Here is a 12,595-nt window from a genome sequence, read left to right as displayed (position 1 = left end):
ATTTTTGATACAAATTTGCAATTTCTAATGTTTGTTTTCCTATTATAGGTTTATTTGCCATGTATATTGCAAACCAAAAAGAGATATGTTGGTTATATGTATGAAACGTTGGATCAGAAAGATCCAGTATTTGATGCAAAAGGCATAGAAACTGTCAGAAGAGATGCTTGTCCTGCTGTTTCCAAGGTAAAATAGACATGAAGTATGCATTTTTGTTAGCGGGTTCATTCTTTGGTTGATGAAAGTACCAATTGTAAAGAGAGGGATGACTTCCTTGTAAATTTCCCAGAGTATTTGATGATACACAAGTGCAGTAATGTTGCCAAATGCCACCATCATTTCAAATATCTTTAAATGAATTTTGAAAGAACAACTGAAAACATGCTTGCTTTTTCTTTTCCAGATACTTGAGCGTTCTATTAAACTACTATTTGAAACACGTGATATAAGTCATATCAAGCAATACGTGCAAAATCAGTGCATGAAATTATTGGAAGGGAAGGCTAGCATGCAAGACTTCATCTTTGCAAAGGAGTACCGAGGAAGTTCTGCATACAGACCTGGTGCTTGTGTTCCAGCTTTAGAGATTACAAGGTAGTAACAATAAGTAATAGGATGTTAATATTTCATTTGATATTAAATCATTTATATTAGGGTGAGTAGGAAAACATACTTGGATATCGTCCAGGAATATTGAAAGGTGTTTCATTTTATTAAGGTATAAAAAGTAGAGGTTTTTTATAGATTCACATTTTTACCATCAGCCAGGTCTGAATTCTTATGAATGAATGAATGAATGAATGACAGGTAATCCTCAACTTGTAACAGTTCATTTACTGACCATTCGGAGTTGCTGTGAAAAAAGTGACATGATCATTTTTAACACTTAACAACTGTTGCAACATCTCCATGGTCATGTGATCAAAATTCAGATGTTTGGCAACTAGCCTATATTTATAACAGTTACGGTCCCCCGGGGTCATGGGATCACCTTTTGTAACCTTCTGACAAGCAAAGTCAATGGGGAAGCCAGATTCACTCAACAACCGTGTTACTAATTTAACAACTGCAGTGATTCATTTAACAACTGACAATAAATGTTGTAAAATGGGGCAAAACTCACTTAACAACTATCTCACATAGCAACAGAAATTTGGGGCTCAATTATGGTTGTAGGTCGAGCACTAGCTGTATTTTTATAAATAATTCAAAATGGCGAATATATGGAATACTTTTTCAGCCTCCCATTTCTCCCGCAACAACCGCCCTTTAAGGTGGATTGGGATGAGAGAGAATGACTGGTCTAAAATCACTCAGCCAGCTTTTATTCTTAAGGTTGGTCTACAACTCACATTTCTAGATAGGAGCATTAACTCCTAGATCAGAGTGGCTCTTATAGCTTTATCTTGTCTTAGTTTCCTTATCTTAGTTTTAAAGTATGGTTCTTTCATTTGTATATTTTGCATAGTAGTAATTGGTAGAAGTAATGTAAAGGAATTGCAAGAAATAAATATAAACTGTCAGATAAAAGTTTCTTTGAATTTTGGTGTTTCTGTCACTTCCACATGCAGCAGATGGATTTTGAAACCTAATGTTGTATCTCCCCGCAGAAAGATGCTTGCTTATGACCGACGGTCTGAACCACGTGTTGGTGAAAGAGTTCCGTATGTCATTGTTTATGGCATGCCAGGATTGCCTCTCATACAGTTGGTTAGACGGCCCATTGATGTTTTGCAAGACCCAAATCTGAGGCTGAATGCAACCTACTATATAACCAAGCAGATTCTTCCTCCCCTGGCTAGGATCTTATCTCTCATTGGCATAGATGTTTTCAGTTGGTATAATGAATTACCAAGGGTGAGTAAGTGAAGTAGTAAATATAATGCATGATTGTAATAGTGGAAGTGAAAAATGAGGTATATTTACAATATATCAATTTTAAAATGTATCAGATTATCTGGGTTTCAAATTGAATTTAATATTTAAGAGTGGCAAGATTTGAGGTGAATTATTCAACTTCGTTACTTCCTCTTTTACTGCTTCAGATGTCAGAGAATTTTTTAAAGAATTTTTTTCAATACAGCTAGTATTGAATTATTCACCACTAGCTGTATTAAAGAAGCTTCAAATTTCCAGCAGCTGCTTCATTGTGTTAATGGCAGAAATGATGGACCTTTTAGAGAACATCACCATCCTCAAAGCTTCCACCACAATAAATTTTTGAAATATTTATTTATTTATTTATTTATTATTGCAATTCATATGCCGCCTTTCTCCCTAGGAACTCAAGGCAGCTTACAAAATGACAAATTCCAATACAAATCACAATGAAATAAATTAAAATCAACAACCCTATTAAAAACAGTTTAAAATTATAACAGTGTATCCCCAAACGGATCAGTTGAGTTGACGAAAGAGCCATGTCTTCAGCTTGCGACGGAAGGAAAGAAGGTCGGGGGCTATCCTGAGCTCGGTGGGCAATCCATTCCAGAGGGTCGGGGCTCCCACAGAGAACGCCCTCCTCCTGGGGGCCGTCAGCCAACATTGTTTGGCCGACGGCACCCTGAGGAGGCCGACTCTGTGAGAGCGCACAGGACGGTGGGAGAGCGGCTGGAGATGGTCCTGCAAGTATCCCGGGCCTAAGCCATGAAGGGCTTTATAGGTGAGCACCAGCACCTTGAAATGTATCCGGAGCGCCACCGGCAGCCAGTGCAGCTCACGCAGGAGAGGTGTTACACGGGAGTATCTAGATGCCCCCGTAACTACCCGCGCGGCTGCGTTCTGGACTAGCTGGAGCCTCTGGACGCATCCCAAGGGCAGCCCCATGTAGAGGGTGTTACAGTAGTCCAACCTAGAGGTAACGAAGGCATGAGTGACCGTGGCGAAGGCATCCCGGTCTAGAAAAGGGCGCAACTGGCGCACAAGACACACCTGTGTGAAGGCCCCCCTGGTTACGGCTGTCAGATGGTCCTCTAAGGACAGCCAAGAATCCAGGAGGACACTCAAGTTGCGGACCCTATCAGAGGGAGCGAGAGTTTCTCCCCCGATCGTTAGAGATGGAACCTCCAGATCCCGGGATGCCGGCATCCACAGCCACTCAGTCTTGGAAGGGTTGAGTCTAAGTCTGTTCCTCCCCATCCAAACCCGCACCGCTTCCAGAAGAAAAGGGCATCGGAAGGGGCATCCCTAGGGTGGTCAGGGGTGGAGATGTAAAGCTGGGTATCATCAGCATATTGATGATACCTCACCCCAAAACCACGAATGATCTCACCCAGCAGTTTCATGTAGATGTTAAAGAGCAGAGGGGAGAGAACCGATCCCTGAGGCACCCCACAAGTGAGAGGCCTCTGGGAGGATCCCTGACCCCCCGCCCAAACAAACTGCAGACCAGAGAGATAGGAGGAGAACCACTGTAAAACAGTGCCTCCTAACCCCATCTCCCCGAGCCGCTGCAGCAGGATATCATGGTCGATGGTATCGAAAGCCGCTGAGAGGTCAAGAAGGACCAGGATGGAAGAACAACCCCTATCCCTGGCCCGCCAGAGATCATTTACTACGGCGACCAATGCCGTTTCCGTGCTGTGACCACGCCTGAAACCAGATTGGTAAGGATCGAGGTAGTCAGTTTCCTCCAGGAATTGAGGGAATTGCTGCGCCACCACGGACTCAACAACCTTCGCTAAAAAGTGAAGGTTGGAGACTGGACGGTAGTTGTTAAGAACGTCAGGGTCCAGATTAGGCTTCTTAAGGAGGGGTCGAACCACCGCCTCTTTGAGTGCAGCGGGGAAGACCCCCTCCTTTAATGAAGCGTTGACAACAGCCTGGATCCAGTCTCCAGTCACCTCTCTGGCTGCCAAAACTAGCCAGGAGGGACAAGGGTCCAATAAACATGTGGAGGACCCCAGCCTACCCATAATCCTGTCCACGTCATCCAGCGAAACAGGCTCAAACTCAACCCAGATGTTTCCACCAAGACTAGCCCCTGTCACCTCAACGGACTCTGTCCAGTCGGAGTCCAACCTGGTCCGAATCTGAGTGATTTTATCTTGCAGAAACTGTGCAAAATCCTCAGCATGGCCCTGCAAGGGATCCTCCCTCGCTCCCTGATTAAGGAGGGAGCGGGTCACTCTAAACAGGGCTGCTGGGCGGTTTTCTGCAGATGCAATGAGAGTGGCGAAATAGTTACGTTTCGCCACTTCCATCGCCACAAGATAAGACCTAATATGGGTTCTTAGTTGTGTTCAGTCGGACTCGGATCGGGAGGATCTCCAACCACCTTCCAGGCGTCTTTTCCGACGCTTCATTTCCCTGAGCTCCGCGGTGAACCAAGGAGCCGCCCGGGATCTGCGTCGGATCAGAGGCCGCAAAGGAGCGATTCGATGCAGGGTCCCCAGCAGAGCCCATTCCCAGGCTGCGACAAGGGCTCGGATGAATCGTGAGCTAAGGAGGCGGGAAATGACCCAAGCTCCATCAGGAACCTTTCGGGTTCCATCAGGCTCCTGGGGCGGAACCATCTTACCAGTTCCGCACCCCTGCGACGGGGGATGGCAGTGGGAAAGTCAAACCTAAGGAGGGAATGATCGGTCCATGACAGAGGGTCGATAGATAAAGTCCCCTCCCCACGATCATTTATCCACTGTCCAGAGAGAAAAATCAGGTCGAGTGTGTGTCCTCCAATGTGAGTTGTGCCCTGTACAATCTGAGTTAGGTCCATGGCCGTCATGGAGGTCATAAACTCTCGTACCAACTCAGATGTCTCACCAACCGTCGGCAGGTTGAAATCTCCCACAACCAAAAGGTTGGGTAGTTCCACCGCCAACTCGGCTAAGACATCTAGTAGTGCGGGCAGGGCTGAGGCCACGCAGCTGGGGGAGAGGTACGTAATCAACAGCCCTGACTGAACTCTAAGGTCCCATTTCAAAAGAAGGGATTCACACCCGCCTATCTGAGGAACAGTGACCTCCCTAGGACAGGAAATATTATTCCTGTGGCTCTTTGATTTGATTTAATTTAATTTAACACTTTGGAGATTCCATTGGCTCTCCCTTAAATCAAACCATACCTTCAAAATTGCGAAACTCAAGCTCTCAAAGATAAAATAAATTGGTTGACCTTTGCTAACAGTTCTTGATATGTATTAAGGAACATATAATGACAAGACATAGTGAGGAAAATATAAATGAAGATAAAGTTATGCTGACAGAGGAAAAGCTTTTGTACATATGTATCTTACTAAATATATTTTACTTTATTTGATGTGCCATATAGATCCAGAAAGTGTCCACAATGTCTCGCACTGAGCAAGAATGCCGAAAAGGAACAATTTCCCAATATTTCACCACCCTACATTGCCCTGTGTGTGATGAATTAACACAGCATGGAATCTGCAATAAATGTAGGAGCCAACCACAGCATGTTATTGTAATGCTAAATCAGGAAATCAGAGAGTTGGAGCGTAAACATGAACAAATAACCAAGGTGGGAATAAAACTGGTAGAGAATAATAGTCTGTTTAACTTTTTGCAACTGGGACACATTACTCGAAACAAATAATTTATGAATTTTCATAAAAGGTGTTCTGAAAGATTGAGCAGATACTCAGATAAACTAACCTGCTAATTGTAACTATTAGACTGGTTTTTAGATGCATGTAGTAGGGAGGCTGGAACTCTTAAAATATTTTAAATTCTAAACCATATAAATTTTATATTCTAAAAGAGTAAGAAGAAAAAAATAACATACTTTTTGCATACTTTTTATGTGGAAGGATAGGAGCTTTGTTTAGTGCCTTTACTCAAAGAGAATTTGGGGGATAAGATTTTTTTAAAAATATTTCACATTTTTCTGACAACAGTGATAATGACAAACTGTCAACATGTAAAAATTATGTTGTCATTCAAATGACAACATTATGTAATTCTGTCTCAATGTCTGATGGATACATGACATTTTTGTGATGATGTCAAGCGGCATCCTCCTGAGGACACTAATTGTATAGGATTATGAGAAAGTATGTAAAAATCATTGTGCTCTTCATGGAACTTTATTACAGAGACTGCTTTTTTAAAAAAATTGCTCTTAATTTCTATTGAGAGAGCATTTAAACAAGCAAGAGGCATTTTACATTCAGTCAGAAGCTGGGATGTGCTGATCAGCCTAAATGTGGTTTATATCAATGTTGTATGTTATTCCTTACTCCATTCTGTCAGATTTTTAAAAAATTTTGCTCTAAAAGGGGGAGGCTTAGAAGAATTTTAACTAAAAGATAGTTTCCTGTGATTTAAAAAAAAAAAAACCTGGAAGGAAACCCATAATCATTCTGTGCATTTTTCTTTAATACGAATTTCAAAGTATCCAACTTACACCATAGTGAATACTTTCTAAAAATCACATTTTTCAGAAACATGTGTTTTGCATATATCTTTCCCAACTATTGTTCTGTACCAAATATGAGAGCATACAGAATGTACCCTAGTGGATGTCTGTACACTGCTCCTGGTTATGCTGTAATTAGGTCCAGATTGTAAAATATGTCACTTCAAAGGAAAACAGTGGCCGATTTTTTTCCATTCCATTTTTCCCAATTCCCTCTCTCATTGCAACATCCTATGTAGCTACATAGAGGCTACAAGGCTGAAAGCTAGACTGGATAAAAAAAAAATCCCAGATGACTGTTGCCAAGAAAACATTCCAGGTAGTCTTCAACTTACAACCATTTGTTCAGTGATTGTTCAAAGTTACAACCGCAGTGAAAAAAATGACTGGTTTTCATACTTATGACCATTGCAGCAACTCCAGAGTCACATGGCACTGGGGCACTTGGCAACTGGCATATACTTATGACAGTTGCATTGTTTGTCTCAGGGTGATGTGATCACCATTTGTAACCTTTCCCAGCCAGCTTCTGTCAGTCAGTCAGTGGAGGAAGCCAGATTCACTTAATGACTGCATGATTCACTTAACAACATTGGCAAAAGAAAAGATCATAAAATGGAGCAAAATTCACTTAACAATTGCCTTGCTTAGCAATGGAAATGTTGAATTCAATTGTGGTCTAAGGCAAGGACTACCTATAATATATTAATATAATCATTACAATTTGGCCTTTGGAGACTTTATCTTTTAGCATATAAAAAGGTTTGATTTATCCAATAAGGTTGGATCAGTTCATAGTCCTCTGGATACTGACAAGCATTTTAGGCATGCACTATTTTTCAGTAAATAAACTTATGTCACTATTTTGGAAACTATAGACTTAACGAATGGTTGAGTCCAGTATAAAGTTTGTTTTAATTTTTAAAGTAATGGCATTCATCCAATGGACCATATGTTCCGTTTACCATTATATATCCTTAGTAGTCTTCAATACTATGTTTCATTCTGATTTTCAGGGTCCACAGATCTTCAAGGTCTGTGGAAGACCATAGGCTTGAAATGAGTTGATAAGGATTTGGTGGAAATCATGTGTTTTCATGCATGAAATTAAAACCGCCTTGCGTCAATCCTTAAAGGAAGAGTAGACAGTGTAGTTCTCCCCCCCCCCGCCCCAGTCCCAGGCATTCAATACTTACAAACTTTTTTCAAAATCAAGAACTAGAAACTTGAAAGATTGTACAATTTAATGGATTATCAGCATTTTCTTCATTATTTTTTGATAACCACATTACCGTTAACCTGCTTTATGACCATTTGAGATGTTCCTGATCAATGGCCATCTTAGTTTTCCCAGCCTCCTTTTATTTATTTTATTATTACCATATTTATTTATTTTCTCAGTGAGAGGCTGAGAAAATTTAAATGTCTTCTTTTCTATCTGGTCTTGCACATAATTACTTTGAACAGAAATAGCCATATACTGTCTCACGCTAATTATGTATTGTTTCCCAGTTAAGTGTATTTTGCACTAATTAATTATATATTCCTCTAGATATGCAAGAATTGTACAAGTTGCTTTGATCGACAGATACCATGTGTTTCATTGAACTGTCCGGTGCTTTTCAAAGTCTCCAGAGTGAGCCGAGAATTATCTAAGGCACCATATCTTCGTCAACTACTTGATCAGTTTTAGATTGCCTAATGTCACAGGATTCCAGGTGCTATTTTTGTTTTCAATGTTTACCACTCTAAACTGTCCTGCATGGTCCTTCAATTTCATCTTGTCCAGGATTTTCATACATTGTTGACGTGTTCTAAAACTAATGAATGTTTGTTCTAAGTAAATTAAAAATACATTTGATAATCTGTTAATAATCCATTTTTAATGATGCCATTCTTTTGCCTTTTTAACATTGTTTATAAGACAAATGTTGAAAAAACTGTGTTAACATCTTGTAAACCCATTTCAGAATAAAAAAAATATTTCCCTGTGGATTTCTGTAGTAATACTGAAAATCTTTGGGAAACTGCTATTGTGTTTTATTGAACTATCAGGATGTGTGTTACTGATAACTCATCAACTTTAAATTTTGACTGCAAAATATTTTGTAAATACACTTTTTTACTTTTCAAATAACTGACTAAAATAATGTGCAATGGATTTTATACAATTTTAAAGTTGATTGGGATATTTCTTCATTTTGCTTGATTCCAAGTAGATTTGTTGTTTTGATGAAACTGCAAACAGTAGTAAGTGTAGCATTTTTGAAACATTTTCTAAAATCACTGTCTTGCTTTGGCTATTAATGGGGGCATTGTGAGGAACTGTGCAAAGACATTTTTGTTATAAAACTGTGGGACTGTTGCAATACTTTAAATAAAAAATCCATTTTTGCTTTTGTATAGACATTTCTATTGCTTCTAAATATGCTTAAATATTTCATTATGTACTGTACAGTTAAAATTTATTTGCCATCATAAGAAAATGTGTATTTAGAATATTTGTATAACTGTATAAAATAAGAAATTATGTGGTCACAGTTCATTTTTTTAATTGGAAATCATTTTGTTTTTAAAAATTATTGCAACCATAGTAAATTTAATAAAATCAAATAAATGTGCATTTTTAAATCTCATTGTAGTTGAACTGGAATGTTTTAAACAATGTTACTAAATTGACATGAGTTCTCTTTAATGAATAGAAATTGCTCAGTGTTGCTATTCAAAAAGCCTGTAATTAATATATAAAATAATAGAAGAATTTACTGAAAGAATACAGCCCTTGAAAATATATGAACTAGCAAATGCTATAGCCTACTGATCTTTGGAGGAGAAAAATGGCCACAAAAATAGATGATTCAAGCAACTACAGTGAATATAAAATCTCATGAGTTGCACCATAGAATTCTGTTAATAATTGTGTTTATATGATAGGGGAAAATATTACTATCACATTTTTTTCAACATCTTTTTTGCTCTGTAACATCTATAAAAATCTTTTTTAAAAAGTGTTCATCCCAAACTAATCAGTCCAAGTGTCTTATGAAATAAATAGCTTTTAAGTGTTTTTTTTAAAGCCAAGAGGATTGAGACACCCCACCAGGAAAGCAATATATTTCAGTTGTGGGGGCAGACATAGATAATATCTGGCTTCTAGGAAAGGGGATGTGAGGGTCCCCCCCCCTCATATTAGGGCTTGGTGCTTATTGTATGCGATTGGTCAAGAAAGATAGTCCCAATAAGTATCCTGGAGTGACTGTAGGATTTTAAACGTAATGACCAGTATGTTGAATTGGATCTAGAATCAAACCACCAGTCAGTGCAGCAAATGTAGCACAGTTGTCAAGACTATTAAGGTGCACTTACCAGTACGTAGACAAGTTTCATATTATGGACTCATTACAACTTCATGATTGTTCCAAAAGCTGCCCTGTGTAGTGTGCTACATCTGATGTGATGAATGCCTCAGTCACTTTTGTCAAGGCTTCCCAACAGAAAAAGGCTTGAAATGATAACACCAGCAAAAACTGGTCATGGTCTTCACCTGATGCTATCTTTCATCTAATAATGGTGCCTTGCCCCAATCAACAGCTTCATTTAAATGTTAACAGGGAAGAAAGCTGAGCCCTGTGAAACCACCCCAGATACAACCATTCGTTCCCATTGCACAAGCGGGAATCAATCCATGCTTAGTTCACAAGTGTTATAGCAAAGAAGAATGTTATTAGAAAGAAATTCCTAAAAAGAGACAAGCACTCATTTTTTTTCCTTTTGGTGAACTCTACAGTCAACACATTCAATACCATATTTATATTGTACCATCTAAGACTTCTTTAGGTTTCAAGCAAAACATGAATATTTGTTACCATCAGTATAATAATTAGGTTCCAAGCTTTGTCCTTGTAACTGCTTGTTCATTGTGCACCAATTGCTCAATTATTACTTGCAGTCTTTCTCAGGGGCTTCCTGATATCATTGTGAAGAAGCAAAACACAATAGTAAAACCCAAAGTGCTTTTTCAAGAGGCAACTGGACTTTCTAGGGGTTTTTTTTTCTCTTTGAAGACATTTCGCTTCTCATCCAAGAAGCTTCTTCAGCTCTGAATGAGATGAGAAGCGAAACTTCTTCAAAGAAGAAGAAAACTCACAAAGTCCAGTTGCCTCTTGAAAAACCACCCTTGGGACAACCATGACCTGGGTGACCAAGAATCTGCAGACAATAGTAAAACACTTTATAAATGGTGAAAAAAATCAAAACTTTTCCAATAGTGCTTGTTTCAGTATTATTCAACAACACTAACTGAAACTGCTCACTTGGGAAGAACCATTGCTAATCAGTGCCTTCATTCTCTAACCCTTGAAAGCAGTTCCAAAAAAAGTACTATCATCAGTGGTATCAAATATTCAATGGCTGCCATGCTCCTTGTCCTGCAGACCTTTCAGCCATGCCCACAGAGGCAGATGGGCAGGATCTGGCTCTTTACTGCTCTTCCTGACTCCTGAACTACACAAGCAAAAATCTTGCTATAGTCAATAAAGCAAAAATATTTTATTTATTTTATTTCCAATTTATATACTGCCCTTCTCCCTGAGGACTCAGGGTGGTGTACAGCCAGAATTAAGAACATGAAATACAAATATTAAAAACAATTAAAATCTATATAAATAAATTTGGCCCAAAAATTAAAAATCACAAACCAATTTAAAACATTTAAAAATTTCTTCTTAAGCCAGCCCGGCTTGCTGGAAAAAGTGGGTTTTAAGGGCACGGCGGAAGGCACTGAGGTCTTGGATTCTCCTTATCTCTGGGGGCAACTGATTCCAGAGGGTAGGTGCCCCCCCAGAGAAGGCCCTCCCCCTGGGGGTCACCAGCTTACATTGTTTGGCTGTTGGCACCCTGAGGAGGCCCTCTGTGGGAGCGCACGGGTCGATGGGAGGTCGTTGGTAGCAGCAGGCGGTCTCGAAGATAGCTAGGCCCTATACCACGGAGCGCTTTAAAGGTGATGACCAACACCTTGAAGTGCACCCGGAAGACCACTTCAGAAGGCAACTATTTTGGGAAGACAAAATCCCAAAATAGTTGCCTTCTGAACTTTAAACAAATTATTCGTATTTATTGACAATATTTGTAGGCCAGACATTTCACCTAAGGCCAACAGCATGCTGAAATATTTTTAACTATATTGTGGAACACAAACAGTATTACATATACCTTGTCCCTATATGCCATGGCAGAAAATTTTCCTGTGGAGAAGGAATTCTCAACAGGCCCTCTTACTATGTTTAGACTAGGTGGGCAGAATCAATTTTGGCATTTTAGCTGCCAGCCACCAGCTTCACTTGCAGCTTCTCTCCAAGCTTTTCCCCAAAATTCTTTCAAGTAGCATTTGAAAGTAGCTCCACATCTCATGCTGATATTGATTCCAGCCCACCTGCCACTCCCCCTCTGACTCCTGTGAGAATCTATTCCTATCAACAAAGTAACTACAGTTTTTATCTGGCATTTGCAAGTATGCAACAAGCACCAGCAAAATACTATGATGGAGAGCAAGCTCATCATAGTACATGTATTTTATATCACTGCTTTCTAATCTCTACATCAATGTCACGTCAATGTTAATAGACATAGTGTGATTAGTATATTAAAAATTTGGAAGATTATAAAATTAAACAATTCAATATTGAATTCAACAATTCAATAATTACATCAGTGATTTCCTGATTGGCATCTTGCCTCTTGTAGAGTACCATATTGTAATTAGTTCTTGTATATCTTTTTCCTCTACAAATATATATCATTTTAGAATCACATTTGTAGAGTAATACTATAATTTTTCTATTACTAATCACCCACATTTGTCTCTATAACCTCCATGGTTACTCAAGAGTAATCCCATTTTAATGTATTTTATTTTTCTTGTCCTCCTAAAACCAATTTTTCCTCTGCTTGCCTGTTTGTTGCTATTCTTCATGAAATAGTTTTCCTTGTCCTTCATAATAAAGTCTATATTGACTTCATAATAAAGTCTATATTACATCTTTGTTGTTGCCCAAGTCTTTCATCATCTTGTTTTTCCTAGTATGATAGCTTATTTTGAAAGACAACTGAATCTTTTTTCACTTTCTAATGAAAAATCTAATACAGCATATTTGTAATTAATTCCCTAATAAACAGGTCTATTACTATTATTCAAGAAAAATAACATTTTCCAATTCCCCAG

At 39.0% G+C, this 12,595-nt stretch overlaps 1 protein-coding gene across 2 annotated transcripts in view; it reads left to right on the top strand.

The window, feature by feature from the left end:
* The window catches only part of REV3L (REV3 like, DNA directed polymerase zeta catalytic subunit), a 78,362-nt gene extending 69,351 nt beyond the window's left edge, over positions 1-9,011 (top strand). For both annotated transcript variants that reach the window (XM_087882641.1, XM_034409172.3), the window contains 5 exons: positions 49-186; positions 404-594; positions 1,611-1,857; positions 5,269-5,478; positions 7,928-9,011. In XM_087882641.1, the coding sequence (XP_087738767.1) occupies positions 49-186; positions 404-594; positions 1,611-1,857; positions 5,269-5,478; positions 7,928-8,068 (927 nt within the window). In that variant the 3' untranslated portion in view covers positions 8,069-9,011. The remainder of the gene's footprint in view (positions 1-48; positions 187-403; positions 595-1,610; positions 1,858-5,268; positions 5,479-7,927) is intronic.
* The last annotated feature ends 3,584 nt before the right edge of the window (positions 9,012-12,595 follow it).

This window comes from Pantherophis guttatus, chromosome 1, assembly GCF_059756535.1.
Source record: "Pantherophis guttatus breed Tessera chromosome 1, ASM5975653v1, whole genome shotgun sequence".
NCBI classification, from domain to species: domain Eukaryota; kingdom Metazoa; phylum Chordata; class Lepidosauria; order Squamata; family Colubridae; genus Pantherophis; species Pantherophis guttatus.
This window is presented reverse-complemented; position numbering and strand designations above follow the sequence as displayed.